Source organism: Mugil cephalus, chromosome 6, assembly GCF_022458985.1.
Source record: "Mugil cephalus isolate CIBA_MC_2020 chromosome 6, CIBA_Mcephalus_1.1, whole genome shotgun sequence".
NCBI lineage: Eukaryota > Metazoa > Chordata > Actinopteri > Mugiliformes > Mugilidae > Mugil > Mugil cephalus.
Genome location: NC_061775.1, coordinates 11976890 through 12001231, shown reverse-complemented (window position 1 = coordinate 12001231; position 24342 = coordinate 11976890). Strand labels below are relative to the sequence as shown.

General features: G+C 41.5%; 3 protein-coding genes across 4 annotated transcripts; all 3 read left to right on the top strand.

The window, feature by feature from the left end:
- Positions 1 to 16: 16 nt before the first annotated feature.
- On the top strand, positions 17 to 5609 carry gpr17 (G protein-coupled receptor 17). Of its 2 annotated transcripts, none has more exons than XM_047586113.1 (2): positions 17 to 551; positions 3054 to 5609. In XM_047586113.1, exon 2 carries the CDS (start codon positions 3062 to 3064, stop codon positions 4079 to 4081), a length of 1020 nt encoding a protein of 339 aa, XP_047442069.1. In that variant the 5' UTR covers positions 17 to 551; positions 3054 to 3061; the 3' UTR covers positions 4082 to 5609. The 2 variants fall into 2 exon arrangements, with proteins under 2 accessions (XP_047442069.1, XP_047442070.1); XM_047586114.1 differs by lacking the exon at positions 17 to 551 and adding an exon at positions 2694 to 2965.
- An 804-nt stretch (positions 5610 to 6413) lies between these two features.
- On the top strand, positions 6414 to 20486 carry inpp5d (inositol polyphosphate-5-phosphatase D). Its single transcript, XM_047586398.1, has 27 exons — positions 6414 to 6749; positions 7144 to 7207; positions 10850 to 11003; positions 11165 to 11303; positions 11678 to 11818; positions 11915 to 12005; positions 12093 to 12170; positions 12280 to 12357; positions 12488 to 12611; positions 13638 to 13744; positions 13898 to 14000; positions 14081 to 14277; positions 14359 to 14476; positions 14584 to 14680; positions 15993 to 16131; positions 16346 to 16454; positions 16619 to 16707; positions 16997 to 17078; positions 18152 to 18241; positions 18326 to 18436; positions 18518 to 18597; positions 18685 to 18772; positions 18856 to 19002; positions 19091 to 19148; positions 19230 to 19430; positions 19558 to 19982; positions 20076 to 20486. The coding sequence occupies exons 1-27, from the start codon at positions 6598 to 6600 to the stop codon at positions 20105 to 20107; spliced, it is 3294 nt and encodes a 1097-aa protein (XP_047442354.1). The 5' UTR covers positions 6414 to 6597; the 3' UTR covers positions 20108 to 20486.
- A 520-nt stretch (positions 20487 to 21006) lies between these two features.
- On the top strand, positions 21007 to 23906 carry smx5. The gene is made up of 5 exons (XM_047586408.1): positions 21007 to 21110; positions 21311 to 21378; positions 21636 to 21666; positions 21777 to 21836; positions 23418 to 23906. Exons 1-5 carry the CDS (start codon positions 21108 to 21110, stop codon positions 23541 to 23543), a joined length of 288 nt encoding a protein of 95 aa, XP_047442364.1. The 5' UTR covers positions 21007 to 21107; the 3' UTR covers positions 23544 to 23906.
- Positions 23907 to 24342: the final 436 nt, after the last annotated feature.

Below are 24342 nucleotides of genomic sequence, written 5' to 3'. Positions count from 1 at the left end.
AAAGATCATCTCTGAGACTTTAGTCATAAACTTCTCAATTAACAACAGAGTCCATCTTCTGTCTATCAGTGGGAGGGTGGGAGTTCGTGGTAAAGGCACTCGGTGCTCCACGAGGCCTGGTTTCCATGGAGCCATACCCCGACAACTCTTTGCGACTGAGGCATGCCATTCTTCTTGCCGCTGCAAAAAAAAAAAAAGAAAAAAAAAAGTGCCGCTCATTCTGACTCAGGCTATTGTGGAGCGCACAAGTGGCTCTCTGAGGAGAAGGGGATGGAGAGAGAAAGGGTGGGGTCAAGGTTCAAACCAAAGGCTCCCATCGGGGCTCCCTTTCTGTTATCAAATTTGTTGAGACACAAAAAGAGCTACAGTCTCATTCCCGAGAACATCTTGAAGGAGAGAAAAGGGGGTTAAGAGGACAGCATTCTTTGTGTCAGAGCACCAGTCCCTCCACAGTGCGGAGGACTAACTGTCTTCACTTGGCTCCACACACAGAACTCCCCGCTCCTCCACTTTGCCTTTGAGCGGCCAAACTTTTCTTCTCAGCGGCACCGGTAAGTCTTTATCCTAATTGATTATTTGTTCGGTTGTAACTTTCTCAAAAGACTGTTTCCAGAGGAGTGATGTATAATGTGAAAGGTGGCACCGCAAACATCTGCTAGAGGCATTTAATTTAATGACTTTAACTGGAGAACTAAATAAATTACTGCCTTGGTATAATTGCACTTGGTTGCAAGTGTTTATCAAACAGATTTCATATTAAATGGTCGAGTAAACCCCTCAACACTGATTTTAAGGCAATCTTTCATCGTTTCTTGAGGTTTGATTTTAAATGCGCTCATTTAATCCTGTTATTGGATTTCACATTTACTTTGTCCCAGTTAAAGACATTACAGCTGTCACAGTTTTTGTCACGTAATGTCTGCGTAGGACCGACGCCAGGATCTTCTTCTCGTGTGAGCGCCTGCACACATCTGCTTAACCAGATCACTGCGATGAAGGCACGTTTTTAGGATTGTCTCTCTCCAGGATTATCCCTCCGAGATCCGCATTTATGAAAGCTTTCCATTCAGCTGCTCCGCTCCCGGCATGTTACACCGCAAACCTTTTCTTCTCGCTCACTGAGAGCTCAGAGTCTGAGCCTTGGCTGAGAAACGTTCCTCCATGTGGGTCTCACAATGCGCACTGAAAAGAGCCCTGCTGCTACATCTGGATGGTTCCTATATGGGCCAAATGTCTGGCTGGAGATTTAGTTGGAGATTTAAGGTGGACAATCCCTTTTGTTTGCTTCGTTCCTACAAGTGCGCAGCATTGTTCGTCTGTTTATTTCGATAGAAACATCTGACCTGCGAGATGGCAAATTGGTCCCAATGACTCGTGTCATATCCTGTTATTGGTGTTGGATCCCACACGAATACCAGAGTAAAAGCTCGAGAGAAACCTCGCCTCGGTTTAATTAAAGTCAGATTTTGCTGTTCATGCCCCAGTGATGCTAGTGTTTGGATGACATGCTAGAGCAACAAGAGGAAAGAGCAGATAAATACAGAAAAAGAGGAGTGGACAGCTGGAGCTTGCCAGATTTGGAGGGAGGAGTGGGTGGTCATTTTTGAGGTGTGTCTAAATAGTTGGAGACAATGCACAATCCTGCGAGGAGTGCCTGATAATATATTGTTCAATTTCACCCTCAAGTCTTTAGAGACAGATATTTTTCTGAACCTGTTGGGCTGGGCTATTTTTATGTCTCATGTGATGCATGTGGTGTTGCCACATGTGTGATTATTATCATACTATGTACAACTCATATATTAACCAGAATTTGTGACTTAATAGTTATTGTTAATTCATTGTAATTTAGATGTATCATCAGTGTTTTTGTTTAGATTTTTAGATAAGAATGAAATGGTATAATACTGATTTGAATGCAGTCCACTATGAAAGCACTTTTTCGCAAATGTGACCGGGAAAAAAGGATCTTGTCGTTCCATTATAAGGAGAAACTTTATTTAATGACATTACGAATTGGTGTCTCAAGATAATGTCTTTTCTTGATCGTTTTAAATGTGTTTTTGATACTGATTCTGTGTCACTGTGAGAACGTTTCTTGTTATTTTAGGTTAAAAATTCAGTTTTGTCTGCCGATTTTGGCGGAAATTAACCTTCACAGTCAACCCGTGCACCAAATATACAAACTAATGTTATATGTAGATTGAAACTGCTGTTCACATAATGAGTGAGTTCTGGGTGTAGGATGCTTAGCTAAGCTTAGCTTAGCAGAAATACTGGAAACAGGTGAAAAGCTCGACTGGATTTGCAGCATGTAAAATTTGTACAGCTGTACAAAATAAACCAATGGTCCCAATGACTCGTGTTATAATATGTAAACTAAAACTTGCGGTGGTTAGGTAAGGATACTTTGTTACCAGGTTACGCTAGCAAGTGGTTGGCTCTAGCTTTGCAGTTAGCATACAGACGTTTATCGAACTATCAGCAACAAAGCAAATAAAACAATCTCCCTAAATATCTAAACTGTTTCCGGCATGCTATGTGATCCAATGTGAGTTTTGAGATTCCTTTTTTTTTTTTTTTACTGTATATTATTAGTTTGAAGCCAGCTAGAGCTTTTTCTTGCTCACCAATCACCAATCTGACTGCACTGCCAGTTGCAGAGACGAGTGAATATCTGATGACGGGGTGGGTCCGACTTCCTGGATTGTGTAGAGGAAGTCTAACAACCACTGGTAGTGGTCAGAATGAAGCAATCATATGTTCATTTGCAAACGAGCCAAGGATCTATTGTTTCCTTGTAACTGTGTCGGCCTGGCACAGTAACAATCCCTCCTCCTGGCTGTTGTCTGTTTTGTGTTTCTGTGTACAGGGTTGAGCTGGTTTCCTTTCACCGGGCTAGTTTGCTGTCTGAATACTAACAATGAACTTCTGTGTTAGTCAAAAGTACTTGACTCAAATGCAGGTCAGAAAGCTGTCTTGTAAACATGCATAGAGATTCCTCTGATTTGCTTTTAGGATCAATTCATACAATTTTTTTTCTGTCTCACCAGCAACCAAAATGGAGTCTGCTACCATGGAGATGCCGTCCCTGCTGTTCAATGAGTCATCGGAGAACTGTGCAGCAGTGGAAACGTCCGTCGAGGACAATCTGTTTGGGTGGTTCTACATTGTGGTTTTTGTCTTGGCGCTGAGCGGTAACAGTCTGGCTCTCTGGATCTTCTCTCACCAGCGTGGAACTTCTTCCCCAGCTAACGTCTTCTTAATTCACCTGGCCGTGGCGGACTTGTCGTACGTGATCATCCTCCCACTCAGGGCCATCTATCACTTCACTGGAGGCCACTGGCCTCTAGGCGAGGTGCCCTGTAGAGTAGTGGGCTTCTTGTTTTATGTCAACATGTACGCCAGCTTGTACTTCCTGGCCTGCGTGGCAGGGGACCGCTACCTGGCTGTAGTTCACGCCGTGAGGTCCCTGAAGATTCGTCGTAGTCGCTACGCTCACATCATCAGTTTCTCCCTTTGGGTCCTGGTCACCGTCTCCATGGCGCCACTGCTGGTCACCCATCAGACTGCGCAGGTGGACAACATGACCGTGTGTCTGCAGCTGTACAGGGAGAAAGCGTCGCGCAATGCACTGATCTCACTGGCCGTGGCTTTCACGCCGCCTTTCCTCGCCACCCTGTCCTGTTACCTGCTCATCATCTACAGCCTACACCGGGGCTCCAGGTTGGAGCCCGCTCTCAAGCTGAGGGCCCTGCGCACCATCGGCCTGGTCATGCTCATCTACGTGGTCTGTTTCCTGCCTTATCACATGAGCAGGGCCACCTTCATCCTTGGCTACAGCCACCCTGGCATCTCCTGCCAGACACGCAGAGGCCTGAGCCTGGCCAACCGCCTCACCTCCTCCCTTACCTGCCTGAACGGTGCTATGGACCCACTGGTCTACCTGTTCGGGGCAGAGAAATTCCGCGGCACGCTAAGGCGATTGTTTTGTAAAGATAAGTCAGGGGTGTCAGGAGCCACCAGTGGAGAGCTAAAGGGAACACATGAGAGCTCCGTGAGCGCCAAGTCTGAGTTCTGAGGAAAATCTGACCTGGATCTAGTCTAGATCGAGTCAAATAAATTATTCTCCAACGCAACCAATTTGGGTCTGACTACCCACTGACCAGTTTGATATCCTCAGACCATTTGCAGTTGCGCTATCAACCAATGTGTAACAATCAATTGGGAACATTTGCCAATGATCTGTTTTGGATCAGATCAAAACCAGGGGATTAATTGACCTCATTCCCATTAACTGCAACTGCAAATTTGCCAGTTTTCACAAAGTTTGAATAAAGAGCTCACAAAGTCCAACAGAAAACCCTGTTGCAGCCAGTTGAAAACACACTGGCTGCATTCAACAGGCTTCATCCCCAGAAAAAAAAAAAAAAACTGTCAAAGAACTGATAACGTTCGTGTTTCAGATATGACACAGGAAATTAGTAGTGCTTTGTTTGGTGCTATTATATATCGGCCGCACGTTCTACATGCATGAAGGGCTCCAGAGATTTGAGGCTCACGTTGGAAAATGACTTCTGATGTCAACTTGATGTCAGATGTCAGAAAACAGCTTTGTGTAAAACACCAAAAGACTGATCACATGTGTAAATAGTCAATTTTTTACTGTATATTTCTACTCTATTTTATTGTATTGTAAGCCAAACATTCATTAGTCATATTTTTTTTTTCATATGTTTATTTATCTATGCTCACAGCATGACTTTGTAGTCTTAAGCTCTTTTTATCTCCCTGGAAATTCCTGGTGCAAGTGATCCTTACACAAACTACTGTAATAACTTCATAACCTTTTTCTGAAGCTTGACCAATTACTTGTTTCAATTCTTGCAAAAATGTGCATTAATCAGAAAAGGTTAGTAAGTAGATTAGCATGCTAGCTTCAGCATTTAGCTCAAAGCAACACTGTGGCTCACAGAGCTGCTGGCTAAGCTGCAGACCTGTGCGCCCACACAATCTGCCTTGTATACTATATAGTGCATTATATTTACCAGCTGCCATCTTGTTTAACTGTAAGTGTCTAAATGTAACCGCTCTGCAGTGCCTTTAAAAATATCACAGTGGAACAAACCGAGTAGTGTTGATGACACGAACACCTCTTTCTGTGAAATATCTCGCTGTGCATGTCCACGGCTCATATCTGTTTACAGCTATTACCGTAGGTGTCTTCATGCTGTATCTCTGAACATGTGTAGACCTGACTTTTGTAAACTGCTACTAGACAGCAGGACAATGTTTGCTTTATTTCTTGTGCTTGACAAATCTCCACTGTAAATGTATTCTTCATTATCATGCTTCTTAATCCTGTGCTATGCATCTCTACTGTGCTGCTGCACGACTTACTATGAGCTGTTTTACTGGGCGTCGGTTTAAGTAAATGCAATTTGCATAATTAATTAAATGTGTGATGGTTGTTCTTTTTGTGACTTTCAAATTGAAAATCTCCAATCATGTGCAAGGACTGAACGATCTGTGTTCCTCTCATGTACATATATATAGTTTGTATAATAATAACCTGCTTGTCTGTGCTGTTACATAAAAACTGCAGGAACTCAACATTTCGCTTGCTGTGTCCTGAAAGCGATAGTATGAGTTCATGTGTCTGAGGATTTGGCCCGCTCTGTGTGAAAGTGGCAAACCTATTTCAAGTGCAGGGACAGAAACCTCCGAGGCTGCAGTGACTCGTCACCGCGTAGTTCTCTTTTCATATCATGTGACCCGAGTTGCGGTTTGCGAGCTGCTTTTCCTCCTCTTATTTCTGCAAGACTTCCTGTCCATCACATGAACAGGGCAAGCCATTCTAAACACGCATTTCCTGAACGTATAGACCTCAGATCCCCCACCCTTGGCCCCCCCCCCAACCCCCCCGGCCCCTCCATCCTCTCCTGATTTATAAGATATGATTAAATGTGTATAGCAGTTAAACTCGAGGTTGGGGCCGGATGCGAGGGCTTTTTATAATCTTAGCTAAAAGGGCAAAAATGCATCAGAAAACCAAAAGCCGGCCGTTGTACTGTCTATTGTAGTGTGAGCTTTACTTATACGTGAATTAATCAGAAAACGCCTTCGTTTGTAACAGCAACAGAATCATTTTTTCCACTTCCCCTTTTCACTTCTTTTTGAGTTTGAACTTGACTTTACTGTTTTCTCAACCGTTCACACTGACGAGGAAGTTTACGGAAACAGAATCATTAAGCTCGCTGGTTAATCTTTAGACTACAGTGATAAAGATGGCCACTGTGCAAGCTTAAGTCTATATTTCCATTTTGCAGCTCAGTGAATGTGACATAGAACAGGCAGTCCAGGCACCAGGGCCCTCCTCCTCTACCAAACTTCTCAAATGAGGAAGTTGAAGAACTAAGCTAGCAGCAGCTTCCTTTTACAGCTTGCGGAGGCAGTGGATTAACAAGTGAAAGAGGGGACTTAGAAGAGGGCACTGTGAGAAGATGAAAATATTCAGAGAGGAAAACTGAGTCTACTTTGGGCGCACTGGTATATTTTTTGAGAGCAGATGCAAAACTCTTGAGTGCAGGCTCTTGGATGAGAAACAGGATGCAAAGTTATCAACCTTGGTACCATGGCACTATAACTCGATCCAAAGCCGAGGATCTACTTTCCAAAGCAGCAAGAGATGGAAGCTTCCTTATCCGGGCCAGTGAGTCCATACAGGGAGCGTATGCCCTCTGTGTGTTGTAAGTTATTTCTCTTTTACTGTTCCACTGACAATTGATTTTAATGCACATTCATACTGTGGATTTGTTCCTTGTTCATGAAACCTTCATACCTTAATGCAGTGTGAGTTGAGGATTCAGGCACTGTGTGTTTTTGAGCTCTTCTGTTTCCAAACGTCGTTATCCGTGCATTAATGTAACACGATTAAAAGTTAAAGATCGACCTGCTGCCGCAGGATCATTTTCGCACATACACACTCCAACACAAGACTAGTTCCCCTTTATTTGCATACTGTGCTGCCACATAACATCCTTTGCCCTGCGCGTATCACTTTTTATGGGGTAACCTTTTTTTTTCCAATGCATCAACACATTCAATGCTTGTGACGTTTGCATTTTACTGTCTCAACCACAGATACCAGAACTGTGTGTACACATACCGAATCCTTCCGAACGAGGATAAGAAGCTCTCTGTCCAGGTGGGTAGATGGCACGACATGGGCTACCAGTAATTTTGGAAACAAAGTCAGATGAGCTGTAAATGTTTATTTCTCTTACGATATCAAATAACGCTGCTGCATGGCTATTTCTAAGGCAGCTGTGCCGAAACCTCATTTGGGTAGGTCAGTATATTTAACGGCCCACCACACCGACTCAGACTTGTCTCCACATTTATAGTATTTAGTGTTTTTTCATGAGGTGCCACAATGAGGTTGATATTTTTTGTGTCTGTGTGCGCGAAATGTCTGTGCATCTGTCAGATGAGTCACAAGTACACTGAGAGTGAATTAAAGGCAGGTTAACATACATTTGTAAAACTTATACAGCTAAGATGTGGGTTCTGCGCTTGTTAATGCGAGCTGTGAGCAGACTGCCATGCTACAGAACGTAAACATGCTGATTTCAGCATTTGTGCATAAAGGCGTTGGTGTGCATTGCCTTTCAGAGTCTGCAGACAGGCTGCAGACTCTACAATAAGTGAAATGTGACACTGAATACAACTTGATGTCTGCAGTGCTTCTACTGCTACACAGTGAATACTACTATCTGACAGAACTACTGCTACTGATGAAGCTTAAGACGCCTGCAAGTGAAAAATGAATGGGCTTCTGCTTTATTGACCTTCATTCTTTTATAAATGCAAATTGCTTGTGTGCAGGTTTGCTAGAAGGGGATTTGCTCAACAGTTTGGATTTTGCAGAGAGTGAACAAATAAGGGGAGCTCTGGCAGCCAAAAGAGTTACATAGCTTGTCATTTATTAACCATACTACATTTGCTTTCAAGTTTATTTTTTAACATACAACTAAATATACTAAATAACGGTTAATTGTGATTCTGGTAACACTTCATTTGGATTTTATTGTAAGATGTGTTTCAACAGAATAAACAAATATACCTCTGGATGAAACTGGATTGTCCTCCAAGCGACCAGAGTCATTAAGTTGTAAACAAATTAATCTACACAATGCTCAGATGACATAAATGACCACGTTGCCGTCACTCTACACAATAAGCACCCAAACAACATGATAATCAGCCCAGCTCTTTGGTCTGATCTAATAATCAGTTCCCAATGGGGCGACTCCAGACCAGGTTCAGGCCTCAGAGATTTTGCTGGCAATTCATTTTTCTATAATTTAATTTACAAAATGAAAAAGATAACAAAATCGACCAAAAAATATTTCCAAATGAAGCATTGATCCATTAATGAATAGTTCAAATTGAAAATTTACAAAATTTGCAAAAACAAGATAAAAACAACCACAAAAGTAACTAAACATCAGTAGGATACATAAAAAGATTAATATATATATATATAAATAAAATAATAAAAAATCTGTTTGAAAATGCAGCTTAAAAAGAGAAATAAATGATTGGATTCACACCTTAAATGAACAAAGCAGATTTCGATCAGGTGTTTAAAAAACACATTTTTTTTGACAGGTTCCATTTCTCAGCTTCTCTCCCTTTAGCTGTTTATTTTGCGTCGTCATGTAGCCTTTCTGTGACACAGGTAAAAACAATGCAAATTAGCCTTGGCAGGTAACGAGCTCTCTGAGCTCAGTATCTGATCCATCTCTGAACTTTTACTAACGTACAGTACGTTTTTGTGTTTGTGGCGTTTTGACTTTGCTTTAACTCTCATATAGAGTTCAGTTTCAATTTGTGCATCCTCTTCTTTATTTCCCTTTTTCAAACTGCGTTTTTAATCCACCTATTTATTTGCATATTTTTAAATTACATCTCCTTTAAATTTGAACTGTTTAGAGATGGACTAGTAATCAGTTGCACTGTAAATCAGATTGAAAAATAAACTACTACTTATTAGTGACAAGCTTGACGATGTGACTATGTGGTAAAAAAAAAAATAAACCAAAGATGGTTACATTCATCTGGAGGTAGTGAGATATGTCTGGCTTCAACCTCACTGGTTGAAGTAAAGATACTCTACACATGTACGTTCGTAGTTTTAATGAATGATTGAGGAAACAGACGAGCAGGAAATATTTTATATGCAACATTTTGTATTTTATTTTACTAGCTAATACTTATTTATTTATTTATAATATTTTATTTTACTCATATTTTATTTTAACTTTTTTTTTACTTGTGGTTTTTAAGCGTGTGCAACTAAGCCACTGTGACCAAGTAATTCCCCTTGTGGATCATTAAAGGCTAAGTCAGAATGGAAACCTTAAAGACTAAAAATGTGCTAATAATAACAATAATGAATCATAATTAATGATGATGCTAAACAAGAGGATTGTCACTTTCTAATTGGTGTAACTACAGATTGTCACAGGTGTAGCTTGTCTACAGGCCATTCATGCAAATGCTCGGGGCTCCCGAGGGCTGGCAACCTTTAAACTACAGTGGTGGCAAAGTGCTAAGTTTTCTATGTGAAAATGAGGGGGGTGAAAAACGAAAGAAAAAGAAAGAGGAAGAAGAGAAAAGAAAGAGAACTAGGTAATGGTGATTAATAACCTTTATGTTTAGCTATGGGGTTGTACATCTGAATAAAATAACCTCCACCAATATAACATCATTTTAGAAAAAAAGCGAAAAAACAAACAAAAAAACAACCATCTCTCATCAAAGGGCTTCTTCAGTTCTGGTATGTCCAGCTCTGTTGTCCATGTCTTTTGTGTCTGCTGTGTTGTTAGCCCAGCTGTCACGGTTTCACCTGTCTTCATACAACACCAGATGGTGAAAATAAGCTAAATGGGTAATGCTTTGTTTCAGTTGAGATGATTAATTGTTAACTGGAAATAGTTTCCTCTTGTTTGCCTCTGCTTACCGATTATGTGTCAGACAAAATGTGTCACAAAATGTACCCATTTCCTGCTCAAAAACATACCTCACATACACAGAGAAGGGACAAAAAGAGAAAATAGGAGAGAAATGAAGATATCCTGATACTTTTGCAAGGGCGTGCTTCCTCTTTCCTCATACACAGTCCACACTTTCTGTGTTTAATGCAGCAGCACCTGTGAAGCTGCACGGCGTGCTACAGACGAGCACTAACAAATTCAACTAAGGCCATCACATGAAAATATTGTTCTCTTCAAATGTATCTTGCTTATTTAATGCTTACAAGTTACATCTTTTATACTACTTAATACTCTACGTGACCCTTTGAGGGCTCTATAAAGTGTAATTATCAAAAAATACATAGTAAAATTATTTTTGTTCACATTGTAGTCTCTCAAAAGCTGCACACGTGTTACTCTGCTGGCTTCTGATTCAGACTTCAGCACTGCCGCCATTTTAAGTATTGTGAAAACAACGGGTAACACTGAGTTTCACAAGCTTAAAATAGGCACAACTTATGGCACACAATGACCAGTACTGAAAATAAAACGTTAAACAAAGAGGTATATAGTTCAAAAAGTCATTTGAATGCTTCGTGTTAATTATCTCTATGGGACTAGTTGATCATTTTTAAAGGTGGAGCAGGTGGATTTTCAGTGCCACAGATGTAGCAACATGTCTGACTTCATAAGGTTATGTCCCCTGGTTTATTAAGAAAATACCAACAAAAAAAAAGTGTCTCCCTGAACAACACAAAACACGACTTGACTTTTCAGATCATCTTTAACTTTCCTTCTGTGGCCTGCAGGCGTCTGATGGCGTTCCCATTAGGTTCTTCACCTTGCTGCCCGAGCTGGTGGAGGCGTACTACAGTCCCAACATGGGTCTGGTCACACATCTGCAGTACCCGGTCCAGACGGAGGAGGAGGTGGACGACGAGCCGGGTCAAAAACAATACATGGGTAATGCTGCAACAGCCGACAAGGAGCCTCTTACAACTAAAAGATCTGTTAAGGCTATTAAAGTGATGATATCTGGGAAAGGCGTAAGATGTGGCTGTTTGTTGGTTTCATCTGTTCAGCGGATACAAGTCCTAAACATACAATATGACTTTATGCTGCAGAGCCCAATCATCCACCGCAGCTTCCACCCAGGATCTTCCCCACCGATGTGAAAGACAGCGACTTCAAGACTTCTGAGCAAGCCTCCAAGTCCTTGTCGGACACCTACATGATGAGGCTGCAGCACATGGACTTGTCCTCGTAAGGTCACATTTGCAAAGAATTGTTCAACCAGAGTCACAGTACTAGGGATTTGGTAGTTAGTCCACGTGTTATTGTGGTTATTGTCCAGTATCTCCATAACCCACGCCATCAACAGTACCTACATCACCATAGTAAAAGTCACATTTACAGAATTTAGCCATTGACTCTGTACTTTAGCTTCAGCTTTAGAATTAGCTCATGTGTCTGCTAGTAGCTTTCCACAACCAGATTCATAATCCAGCGTTTTAAGTGCGATAATTCCTACAGTTTTACATAGCGAGTTGACGTGCTGATGCACTTTGCCTGAAGCTGATGTGAGATATATATATGACACAATACATGAGGCAAGTGGTCTTGTGTTATGTTGTCAGGGTACCGGAGGAGCACCAAGCTGCCATCCAGGAATACTTCAGAACCTCAGTCCTCTTGGATGTTGAGCAAGTACAGAACGGTAACCCTAACCTCCCTGGGCTGAAGAAGCTAATAATTGCGATCTGCAAGAACCTAAACAGGTAGAGTTGCGGGTCGATTGCATACACAATGCTTTATTTTTGTATCTCGTGTGAGGCTGATTTAATCATGCGTTTATGTGTTTTTTTGTGAGACAGTGAAATTTCCCGCGTCCAGCCAACTCTGGACGCCTTTCATAAAGTGCTGGACCAGCAGCTCTCCCCAGGGATCGGACAATTCCCAAGACAAGTTGGTGACACCGTTGTCCACTGGTAGCATTGTCGGCAGCACACACTAGAAGACATTTTCATAAAATGTTGCTTCCTTTATTTTCAGGTGTCTATCGATTCAGGTCAGTCTGTGTCCAATAGACTTGAGCAACTGACGAAACTCCTCTACGCAATAGAAGATAAGGTAAAACCCCTGATCCTCGTTTCACTGACGGTCTTTGGTTTTCGCCCTACCAACAGCTGACGCCACTAACAGACGCTTGTGTATTTTATTTTTTTTTTTTTTTGTGTAGGCTAAAAGTTCTGTCTTTGACTCAGCTGGATATGACGGAGGTCACAGGAAGTCTCTCATCCCACTCGTTACATTTGAGGTGCTTCTCTAATTCACTTGTTATATGACACTGCAGGATTAAAAAAAAAAAGGAGAAAAAAAAAGAAGAAATGATTTCACCTCCCTGGAAGTTAGCGGTTCATTTCATCAGTTTCTTCTTTCACTGGCAGGTCAAGCAAGAATTTCTCGGGATTTCCCCAAAGATGTTCCTGAAAGTGGATGTTGAAAGTGGGAAGCTCTATTTCAAGAAAACAAAAGATGGGACTGAAGACAAATACTTTGTGCACAATAAAAGTAAGGAATCTAACTTCCCATGCTAGCAACGTAGCTCTAGCATTCCAGTCCACCACTGAATATCTGGACAGATAAATAGCCTATAGCCTATAGTGACTTCATCACTGGACTGAATATCTTGACTTTTCCAGCTGTTTTCACATTACAACAGAAAAACAAAGGCCTTGTGCTGTAGTTTTGCCCAAGAGTTAAATGACGCCCCCTTAGCTTCAGTGGTAATGTCCCACTTGTATATCAGTGTGGTTTTGTAACGAACCAGGAAGCTGTGTGTGCAAATCATAGACTGAATATAAATATGGAGAGTGTGCCCCTACTTCCTCGCATTTCCTTATTATTGATGCTATTTTCCCGGGGATGCGGGCTACGGCATCCTAAAACTTTGGAGTCGGAGTCTGATCTGTACGGTCCGACCAGTCTGCTGCCAGACTCACTCATTCAGTTAACGTTAAACTCTCCTCTACCTCCACCAGTTACAAGGGAATGCAGGAATATACACTGTGCTTGTTTTTAAAAATTGTTTTTACAACTTTCACAGCCCCACGTGTCTGTTTTACAGAGCGGTTGGCATGGCAACTAGTGGTCACATCCTGCTTCTGAAACATCAAATAACTAACTTAAACTAAATTTATACACAAAAATAACACTTAATGCTTCAACGTTATATTAACGACCTGAAATTACAGAAAGTCCCATCCGCTAACATGGAAGAGATGGAACTTATGACCTATGCCAGTGGTCTTCACTGTTTTTCAGGCCAAGGACCCCCAAACTGATGGAGAGATTAATATACAAGCACAAGTGGGCTAATTAAGTTTTTACATAATAAAGGTCAACGACTGCCCCTTGTTTCATGCAGCTCAGATCAGAATTTGAACTTTGATTTCAAAACTAAACTAAGACGGTGAACATTTATGCACAATAAACAAAATCCTAGAAGGCATGTTTACATTGTCACTGTGAGCATGTTAGCATTTAGCTGTGGTGCCGCAGAACCACTCATTTTAATTCCAATGCTGTGACCTTCAGTCCTCCAGTTGGTGAAATCCCAGAAAATGCACACCAAGCTTGTCATCGTGGTGGAGACGGAGAAGGAGAAGATTTTGCGTAAGGAGTTCGTCTTTGATGACACAAAGGTAAATCAACATATCGGCCGAATGCAGACGGTTTAACTGAGAGACAACTGTCGCAGAGCCTGATCTTATTTTGTTTAAGTCTTCTGTCTTGCAAGGTTATTTAGGTTTGATGTGTTTTGTTTTTGTTTATTTTTTGTTTTTCGGTGACCCTAGAAAAGAGAGGGTTTTTGTCAGCTGCTTCAACAAATGAAGACACAACACTCGGAGAAGCCTGAACCGGACATGATCACAGTGTTTGTGGGAACCTGGAACATGGGTAACAATGATGATAACATATTCAGTGCTTGTATTATGACTGACTGCTGATAATTTAAAATTTCATCCATGAACCCACAGGAAATGCTACTCCTCCCAACAACATCAAATCCTGGTTTCAGTGTAAGGGCCAAGGGAAGACGAAAGACGACACGGCGGATCACATCCCACATGATTTTTACGTAATTGGGACGCAGGAGGACCCTTTGGGGGAGCGGGAGTGGGCAGATACTGTGAAAGGTGTCCTGAGGAACATCACAAACATTAGCTTTAAACAAGTGGGTGACTGTGACAAGTTATTTTCTGACCAACGTGGCAGAGCACAAACCCATCTAATGTCACCTTTTCCAAACATCCAGGTGGCGATTCACACCCTGTGGAACATTCGGATCGTGGTCCTGGCCAAGCCTGAGCATGAAAACAGGATCTCACATATTTTTTCAGACAGCGTGAAGACGGGGATTGCAAACACTTTGGGTAAACTGTTCCACTTCTCCACAAATCACTTGTGTCGAGCTAAGAGGAAAGTAAAAGGTCAGTGAGCAGTTTACCCACCTGTGCTCACTGTGACGTTTGATTTGTAGGAAACAAGGGGGCCGTGGGAGTGTCCTTCATGTTCAACGGTACGTCCTTTGGCTTTGTCAACAGTCACCTGACTTCTGGAAGTGAGAAGAAGCTGAGGTGAGCAGCAAATTGCACTTAATAACGTCACGTTTATGGATATTACGGATGGTGTAGTTTCTGTGATGGGTGGATAGTTAGGCGGTGAGCTTATGGAAGCAACACAAAAGAAGTACATACTCCTGTGACTGAAGGATGTTCAAGTGCATAATGAAAATACATGAAATTCATGAGTTCACTGTATAGTATACTACACTATATGTAGTGGAAGAAAGGAAGGAGGCAAGACCACTTGCCTCAAGGAAGAAAAAAACACATCTGTTGAGACCTGACAAAAATGCATAAAAAGCATAATTCAGTTCATCAATAGATTATTATTATTATAGATTAGAATAGATTATTTATTTCATATTTCCCACAACATGCTCTTGAAGTGAAAGATGTGAAGATAAAGCATGCTATCTGTTAACTCCTAACTATAGCTAACCTTGTTAGCATTAGCTTTTTTTCTGATATGCTTGATGCACTCAGCAGTATTTTGGTCTTTTGTCTTGAGTCTTTTTTCAGCCCCAAGACCCCAAAACTGACGAGAGTTAAAGTAGAGACCCCCTACCTACTAAATGCGTTCTATATTAAACTTGACCTAGTGCTATTTATTGAACATAAAAAACGCCCACACACTGTGAAACACTCCAGCTCCATTAAGTTACGTGAACATTTTTCTTCTCTTTAACTCCAATAATTGTGACACATTGTTGATATTCAACGTAATTTTGTAAGTTTCCAAAATGAAACTTAAAGTAAATCTTTGGGGAGGAGAAGGAGGCGTGATGAAGAAAAAATACTGGGAGATATAAAGGCTGTTGCCAGTTTAATTCTAACTACAACTAAAAAATGGCGATACCTTTGAAACAAGGATTTACAGAGGCAGATTATACTACAGTAAATCACTGTCAGCAAATACACTGCACCATTTAATGGGCCTAATAGGCGGGTGGATTTCAGAAGCCATTTCCCTGACAGGAACACATTTCAAAGTCGCTAGATTTGGTGGATCAAGTTTTAATGTGCTCTCTAACCTTTGTGAATCTTGTTCATTATATTTTTGATATAACCCAAGAGTGGTGGGTTTAAAACTAGCCACCGAGATGAGAAAGTGGAAGCATTTTAAAAACAATAGTGCTTTTAACTTAAAATGGCAATTGATATGAATGAAGTTAAAATGATCTTAATTTATAAAATGGCTTTTGGAGATGAAACAGAGGGTTATTTGTGTCACATGAACAGAAATAATAAAAAAAAACTAATCAGTTCCTAAAACCACATCTCTGACACGTAATTTTATATTATTTATTCATTTCTGCATTTGTAGACGTAATCAAAACTACACCAACATCCTTCGATTTCTCAATCTGGGAGACAAGAAGCTCAATCCGTTTGACATCACTCACCGGTTCACGCACCTCTTCTGGCTCGGAGATTTGAACTACCGCATCGAATTCCCACCCGCAGTAAGTCGTACAGAGGACGCACCTTCCTAAGGGTGACACTCATATGAGGTCGGTAGATCTGCTTCACGGAGATGATGGAGGAATTTGTCTAGACATTTAAGTCAGAAATGAAAGATCTCGCTGTGGTTCAGTGGCTGGTGCATGAAAAAGCATCTGCTCGCTGGTCGTCAGGCGTCTGCCAAAAGTCACTTGTTTGGACCGTTTCCCTTCACAGGACGCTGAGAACATCGTGACGAAAATCAAACAGCAGCAGTACCAGGACCTCCTCTCCAGAGACCAGCTCAGCATGGAGAGGAACGACGGAAAGGTCTTCTTGCATTTTGGTGAGCTCTAGAAAACATTAAGACATTATTACAAATATGCAGCAAATAGGCTTTTAAATATACCTTGTCCAGTATGTGGTCTCCTGCGAGAACTCTCTGATGTGTTCATTGACTGTCGGCGTATCTCGAAACTAAAAAGAAAAAAAAATGTATTTCACATGTAGATGAAGAGGAAATCACATTTGCACCCACGTATCGCTTTGAAAGAGACACGCGAGAGAAGTATGCCTACACAAAGGCCAAAGCCACAGGGGTAAGCCCATGTTTACTCAGATTTCTTCTCACTGTGCGTCTCCTGTCATGCCCCACTGTGCAGAAACTGTGACAGCATCTACACCGGTGAACACAAATCTGAAATGACACGCTTGCGCCTCTGCCCGTGAGAATATGACTGATGCTTTTTGATGCCCTCTCATCCACCATCGAACACACACTACAAACTGAATCTGCAGCTTTTTTTATCTTTACTGCTTCAGAGGCTTCTGTGTGAAAACACACCCGTGTTCATTACTCATGCATACGTGGCTGTTTTAATTCTGCAGACAAAATACAATTTGCCCTCATGGTGTGATCGAGTCCTGCGGAAGTCATACCCTCTGGTTCATGTGGTCTGCCAAGCATACGGTGAGTAGTCCCCTGTTTACAGTTTGATTGCTCCTTAGTCAGTTCAACAAGCAATGACAGTTTACAATCACTGAATATGTAAATGAACATGTACCAGTCATAAGTTTTGGGAGCACCTTTTTTTTTTTTTTTGATGGTAAAATGCCGAATAAATTAGAGATGTAAATTAGAGAACCTGTTTAACAAGAACGTACCGGCGGATATGGAGGACAACAATGGAAGCACTGTGGAGTCTGAGCCACATCCTGAGGCAGCTAAGGACACGGGAAACATGCAACAATTAGTGGCACTGTCAGAAGGCTTCACAGGCCGTGCTGTGGGTCTCTACATGTAGATATTGTTGAAAAATTACACTCAGTGGACTAATCTAAAAAGCAGAAAAAGGCTCCTTCCATCAGAGGTGCCATGTCAACAACAACTGTCCCACAAACAAGACTCCAATGTCCCATGTGGGTGAATCCAGAATACCTGATTGTAAGGAAGGTGATGAGCCGGAGAGCTTTTTTTGTGCAGTTTGATCCAGACCGTGGTGATGACAACCAGCTGAATGGGCAGGACCAGATGATGAGACTGTTAAAACATATTTCATGTTTCCATAGTGATAATGTAGGGAAATGAAATGCAGGGAGGGAGCTAAGGGTCGATTTGAAAGGTTTTGTGACTTCTCTAGAAGAAACATCCTGAGTTGAAAGCTGACTTACGTCCGTGTCTTAAAATAATGATGGTCTCATTTGTTATTTGAGCAGATTTTGCCATGATATGAATATTTGTTTGTTTCAGACCAGCACAACCTTCGCAAACAATTCTGCCAGTTTACTTTTACCATGTCTCACCTGTTCATTCAAATATTCTGTTTTGTGTACTACATGATGTCGTATGTGTCAATGTTTCTGTTAAAATACAGAAAAAAAGAAAAAAAAACATTTCAAATGCTCATATTTATGACTGGAGCTGTACTTTGGTTGAAGTTAATATTTTTTTCAAAGAAACTTTGTAGAAAATATGAAAAGTGTTATTTTGTTGCTTCGGTTTTAACAACATTTAATGATTTCTTCAAACCGTTTAATTTGCAGGGTGCACGAATGACATCATGACAAGTGACCACTCGCCTGTTTTTGCCTCATTTGAAGTCGGCGTCGCCTCTCAGTATGTCTCAAAGCAAGGTACGATCAACACTCAGCCTCAACGCAGATGCGCTCTTCTCCAAAACTGTGACCTAATGTTTTCTTCTTCCTCTTTTTCTCCAGATCCAAATAGTGCGCCTCAGGGTGGAATACAAATCATGAACTGCGTGGCCATGTTGTCGACAAAGTCAAAGACCAAGTTCTTCATCGAATTTCACTCTAGCTGTCTAGAGAGTAAGCCTCTTCTTCTTGGCAGATCTCGCTGAACTTCTGCTTTGCATGGGCTTCGATTAATAAAACTAATGTCTCCCCCAGAAACTGTGAAGACTTCAGAGGGAGAGAACACGGAGCATCCAGACGGGTCCATAAAAGTCTGGTTTGGAAACCAAGTTGAGGTGAAATAAAACACAGCTGTCAGTGTGGAAGTGTGGCCCTTTTCAATGACACATCACTCAATCACCGTTTATCTTTGTGTATTCAAGCTCAACCCCATCATCTCCGACCCCGAGTACCTACTGGACCAGCACATCCTCATGTGTGTGAAGTCAACGGACTGCGACGAGTCGTACGGTAATGAGCGCACGTGCAGTTGTGTAGCGCAGATGCACCGAACTCAGTTGTGCTTACACTTGGCTGGTGTGTTATTCTCAAAGGAGAGGGCTGCGTTGCGCTGCGTGCCGCCCAAAATTGCTACACCGAGTTTCACATCACACTGACTCACCATGGAGAGAAGACGGGCACTTTGAACGGTGGCATCCAGCTACACACCACCGAGGCCAAGACATCTGAGAAGTTATACGGTAAGTCTGGATCCAAGCCCAGGATTTATTTATCGAAACGTTTTTCCCACTTCACTTCTTGAAGCATCAATTTCTGTTTTACTTTCAGATTTCATCAAAATCGAAAGGGACGACGGCGTCGCCTCAAAGGGCAAAGGTGGAGACAGGTGAGATTCTTCATCTTAATTCCAAAAATATCTCAAGCGTGACTCCAGCGTGTGATATTTTTAATTTCTTTCGGTTGACAGGTTTTCTGCTACGCAAGCCCTTGATATTTCTAACCCCAATTACATGGGAGTTGGATACAGAGGTGGGAATGCGTGCGACAGGGGCTGGAGTTACAGCATGCCACCGCGAAACCCCGCCACGGCCGGGCAAGGGGCTAAAGACACCAAGAAGGGCGGTTATGATGTGGGCACACGCAGTCCCACAGGAAAAGTTTGTAATGTGTAAGTGCTTATTCTGGCGTGAAGTGACTTCAGTTTCATTTTGGGCTCAGAAACAAATCTCTAAAATCACAAAATCTTCAATAGGAAGTGAAAGTGAATCTTTAATAACTGGTCCTTTGTCCACCAGGGGTGAGGATGGAAAGATATCAGAGATGTTTGACAATCCGCTGTATGGCTCAATGGGGAAATCACACGGCCGGCCAAAAGACCAAGAACTTCCCCAGAGGGACCACCTCTCCCCCCCAGATGCGCTGTTTTCGTCCTCCAAAGGAGCAGACGGAGACGCTGATCGCCCCCCAGTGCCCACCCCGCGCAACCGCTCCTTCACCTGCTCTGAGAACAAATCCCAGCCACCGACCCCCACCAACCTCCATCCTCAAATACACAAGAAAGTGGTGGTGCCCTCACGCTCGGAAGCTGGGATGGGACATAGCCGGCCGCCTTTACCAGTTAAGTCCCGGCCAGGCGTGCCAGAGCCCCAGGTCCCCAAACCCAGAGACTACAGAGACAGCTCCGAGCTCCCCAGCAAACACAGACCGCCAGCAAGACCCGGTCAGCCACAGTCTCATTAAGACAATAAAGAACAAAAGACCAATGTAAAACATGTCGTGATCCAAACTCTTTGTCTTCTTTTTGTGCATCCAGACGTTCCCAAGATGGGCCGTCCTGTCAAGTGAGATCAGGCTGCAGCTTTGACTGCACAACCTCCTGCCAGGCTAGCAGTTTCCCTCGGTTTCCCCCCTTCTTTACGCTAAGCTAACTAGCTGCATCAGACAGATCACCTTCTCATCTACAGTCTCTGAAGTCTTCTCCAAACTATAGAACCACATTCCTTTAACGTAATGCAAACATTGGAGTCACATTTGCAGACTGTATTTTAGCTAAGCTCGCTTTACAGCATAGGTCTGAAATTGATGTCTGCCTTTCCGTAACTGTCTAGAGTACACACTTTTACACTATACAGCTAAAGAATGTTTACCGCACAGTATTATCTTGCACAGACATGTTTGCCTTAAAGATGTATAATAAATGCTCAAATAAAATCTTAAAACAAAACTAGAATGTGTATTAAACTTTTTATTTATTTATTTATTTATTTTTTACACCCTCATGGTGTTGCTTGTGATAATGTTGTAGAGACTAGTGTAATGCTGCTCTCTGCTGCTGCCTCAAAGAATTGCATGGTGTATTTAACTGTACTGAAAACACACTGACTAGAGTCATCAGTTAAATTTTTCGTTTGATAATATGAGACTAAAACTGTGAAATGTGGACATTTTCCTTTTAAATGATGAGTGGCATAACAGCGCCTGGACTGGACGCAAAACACCACATTTGCTATACACTTAATTTGTTATAAAAATACTCTATTACTCTCGTAACTATTGGCAGTGGATTGAAAATAAACGTGGCACTGTGTCGCGTGTTTAACATCACAGTAATTATGTTCTGCCGTCGTGTGGCACCACTCATCAATTTAGCAACAATAAACCAAATTGTGAAAGTGCACGCTGATCCAGAGCCGTGTATTTTTATTATACGACTCGGCGCTGAGCGCGTCTCTGGCTCCCCCGCGTGGTGCTGGGTCGTAACTGCACCCCGGTGCGTCGCAGAAATAATACGCGACCTGATACGTCATCGACAGGAGACGCGCTAGCACAAGAAGCAGCAGCAACAATGGTAAGATATTAAATGGAATATGTGGGGTTTTCTTCAGTTTAACATCAAAAACGTGTAAATTAATTGAGTTGTGCACTTGTTCCTATCCCGGTGTATCTCCCTGTGTGGTTTGGTTGGCTAGCTGCGTGCTAAATCCTTATACTGCTCGAGAAATAGCACGCCGCTAACACTAACGTTATCACGTCGTTGTGTGTTTTCAGCTTTTCTACTCGTTTTTCAAGTCATTGGTGGGGAAGGACGTGGTGGTGGAGCTCAAAAATGACTTGAGGTAAAAAAAAAAAAAAAAAAAATGTTTACTTTATTTTCCGAGGCGTCCGTTATTTAGTAAAATAAATGGCGCTAACATTTTGGAGCAAGATATACGGAAAGTGAATCGAGTACAATGAAAATAGGCGTCACGGTGTTGCAGAGCAATGTAAAGTTGTAGACCTCACTAATAATTTTGTTATGTGATGCATTGGTGATGTTATGTTTTTAGTAAGTCAGTGGTGTCCTAGTAACTTTTGCTCCCGCACATCCTTTCAGCATCTGTGGAACCCTTCACTCCGTTGACCAGGTTAGAAATAATCTATTAATCTACAATTTATTGATTTTATTTAATAAAATTAATAAACCAGTTCAGTCTATACATTTTCAATATCACATCCCTCTTTTTATGTGTTTCAGTACCTGAACATTAAGCTCACAGACATCAGTGTCACAGACCCAGAGAAATATCCACATATGGTAAGTTTGGCTTTCTGCTGTTTATTCACAGGCTCGTATTAACCATTTAGGGGTCATTAAAGCCCTCATGTTCAGTTTTCCCACTGCTGTTTTTGAGACAGATGATTAGACTTAAGAACAACAGAAAGGGTTTGATGTAAAGGTGAGTTTTTATCATCGTGTCTAAGTAAAAGATGTAAGGTCTTTTGTGTACATAGTTGTTTTAAACCATAAAGGTAAGTGAAATCCACATGTGATAAAAGAAGAAATGTCTTCAGTTCAGGTATAAAACAGGTTCTCAAGTTATCTGTAATATTGGCATTAGCCATTCATGAATTACATTAATTTCTCAAATGTTTTCAGTTCCAGAAATATTTAGGCACTGACAGAACTTATTTTTATAATAATAACTTATTATTAATTATATTTTAATGTGCAGACATTCAGCTGTAATTCAAGGGACGACGAAAAATGTTGAGGACCTGTATTTTGAAACACAATCCTGTATGTTTTGTTAAAATGTCATTCCACTAATATACACAATCCTAAACAAAATGCTCATTTATTTAGTCACTGACTAAATTATTTTCAGTCAATCGCCGACCAACAATAACAAATACTTACCCCCACAAGGAAGGAAACAAAACAAAATTCTCCCCCCAAAAAATATTGACAAAAGCAATGTTTCTCAATTTATTTTTCTCACATTTTTAAGTGGTATTACTCAGGAAGAAAGTCAGTTTTCCATAACTGTTTCTATCTATCCAAGTATCTGTAAAAAAAAAAAAAAAAAAAAGCTGCAAAATATACATTAAAGGAATTTATACACCTGATCTTGAACTGAGGAGATCTAATCTAACTGAGGTGTCAAAGTAATAGAAACATGTGTCCGTACTGAAGGAAAAACTTCATTATTATACTATGTTAAACAGGTCTCTCTGTCCTAGTCTGGCTTGTGTTCGTTCCATAGACAAAACGGGGTGTACAAGGTTAGCCGCTTGGACTGACTACCGCCACGGACGGTGATGGCCGGCGGCTGACTTCCCACCTAATTTCACATCTTATATTCCTCCTGTCATGAGTGACTCGTGAAAATGGTTCTGGCTCTGAATGCACGAACAGCCGTCACCATTTCTCCTGATATCAGAAAATCTTATTTCAACACCATCTGAGTCTTCAGTGTCATTTTCCACCAACCTTGTATTTCTACAACAAATTGGCGTCACAATACACTTCAACAGTAGCACAAACCACAGCCTCAGAACTAATACTGAATAATGCATTCATGGCCCTTGATGAAGTTAAGATTTAGAGCAGTACTTTTTTTATTAGGATGCATTCATCAACGCTGATGTACTTAATAAAGTGAGCCTTGAATATCATATAAACCACGCACAATTTCCACCAAGTGTTGCAGGAAGAAAGTCGCCTCATCAAGGCAAAAATTATTTTGTAACTGTTACTATTACACCAAACGGTGTCAACAAAGTTAACCTGAAATCTGTTCCCTGTTTAAAAGTTTCATAAAATGGAGCACCAACTCCAACGCACTTAAAGTGATCGTCTTCAAACTCCGTCATGTCTTGTTTTAATGTCCTCCAGCTGTCTGTGAAAAACTGTTTCATCCGTGGATCGGTGGTCCGATATGTTCAGCTTCCCGCAGATGAGGTGGACACTCAGCTGCTGCAGGACGCTGCGCGAAAAGAAGCCATGCAGCAGAAGCAGTGATGCAGCTGCAGGACGGGGTTTAGTCCGGGGCGGGATTTTTTCTAACGGTGAATAATGCATAGTTTAAGTTGAGTACATTTAATGATGAGCCGTTTGTGCAGCTTTTGACACAAAGCTAATAAGCCTCTTCCTTCCATTAGTGATGAATAATTTGCAAATGAGTAATTATTGGGAACCTGATTCTTCTTCATGTTTGTTCTTTTTTTTTTTGTTAAAATGAAAACAAACCAATTTTGAGTCCAGAGAAGTAAAGATCCTCTCTGATGTTTATGTTTCATAATAACAGCAACTGTTTGCTCTCATACAAATGATGACGTTTGGATTTTTTTATGCCACTTGGAAATAAAACTTATTTTATTTATATTTTGATCAAGTTTTTTTTTCCCCCTGCTACAGTAGTTAGAAGATTTGAGTTGCTAAAAGTTTGCAATTATGTTAAATAAATATGCAAATCACAGCCTCACGCTGCTAGACGTCCAGCGCTGAGGTGACTTGAACATAGGAGCGTGCAGCGGTGAGGCCTGGGGTTGAGTGATGTGCAGCGTCTGCTGCTGTGGGATAAACCGTTCTCGATACCTGTGAGAGATGGGGCCAGTGGTTTATCAAAATACGCAGCAGAATGACTTTAATCTTGACAGCTATTGTGCTGAATCTCACTTTTCTGCAGCGTTCCACTGTGACCCAGATGATGATTTACAGCGCTGAGACGCATTCTTCCTTGTATAGATGAAAAGTTGAATACACTGAGCTGCTACAGCCACACTTAGTCTGGTACGAGCAGCAGCTCATTGTGCCCAAT

Excerpts from the sequence above, each read along its gene's own strand:
- gpr17 (XM_047586113.1), top strand. The coding sequence starts at position 3,062 with ATGGAGTCTGCTACCATGGAGATGCCGTCCCTGCTGTTCAATGAGTCA.
- inpp5d (XM_047586398.1), top strand. The coding sequence starts at position 6,598 with ATGAGAAACAGGATGCAAAGTTATCAACCTTGGTACCATGGCACTATA. Across the intron at positions 11,304-11,677 it reads CAGCACATGGACTTGTCCTC|GGTACCGGAGGAGCACCAAG; the intron begins GTAAGGTCACAT and ends TTATGTTGTCAG. Across the intron at positions 18,242-18,325 it reads TCAGTATGTCTCAAAGCAAG|ATCCAAATAGTGCGCCTCAG; the intron begins GTACGATCAACA and ends CTTTTTCTCCAG.
- smx5 (XM_047586408.1), top strand. Across the intron at positions 21,667-21,776 it reads CCCTTCACTCCGTTGACCAG|TACCTGAACATTAAGCTCAC; the intron begins GTTAGAAATAAT and ends TATGTGTTTCAG. Across the intron at positions 21,837-23,417 it reads CAGAGAAATATCCACATATG|CTGTCTGTGAAAAACTGTTT; the intron begins GTAAGTTTGGCT and ends AATGTCCTCCAG.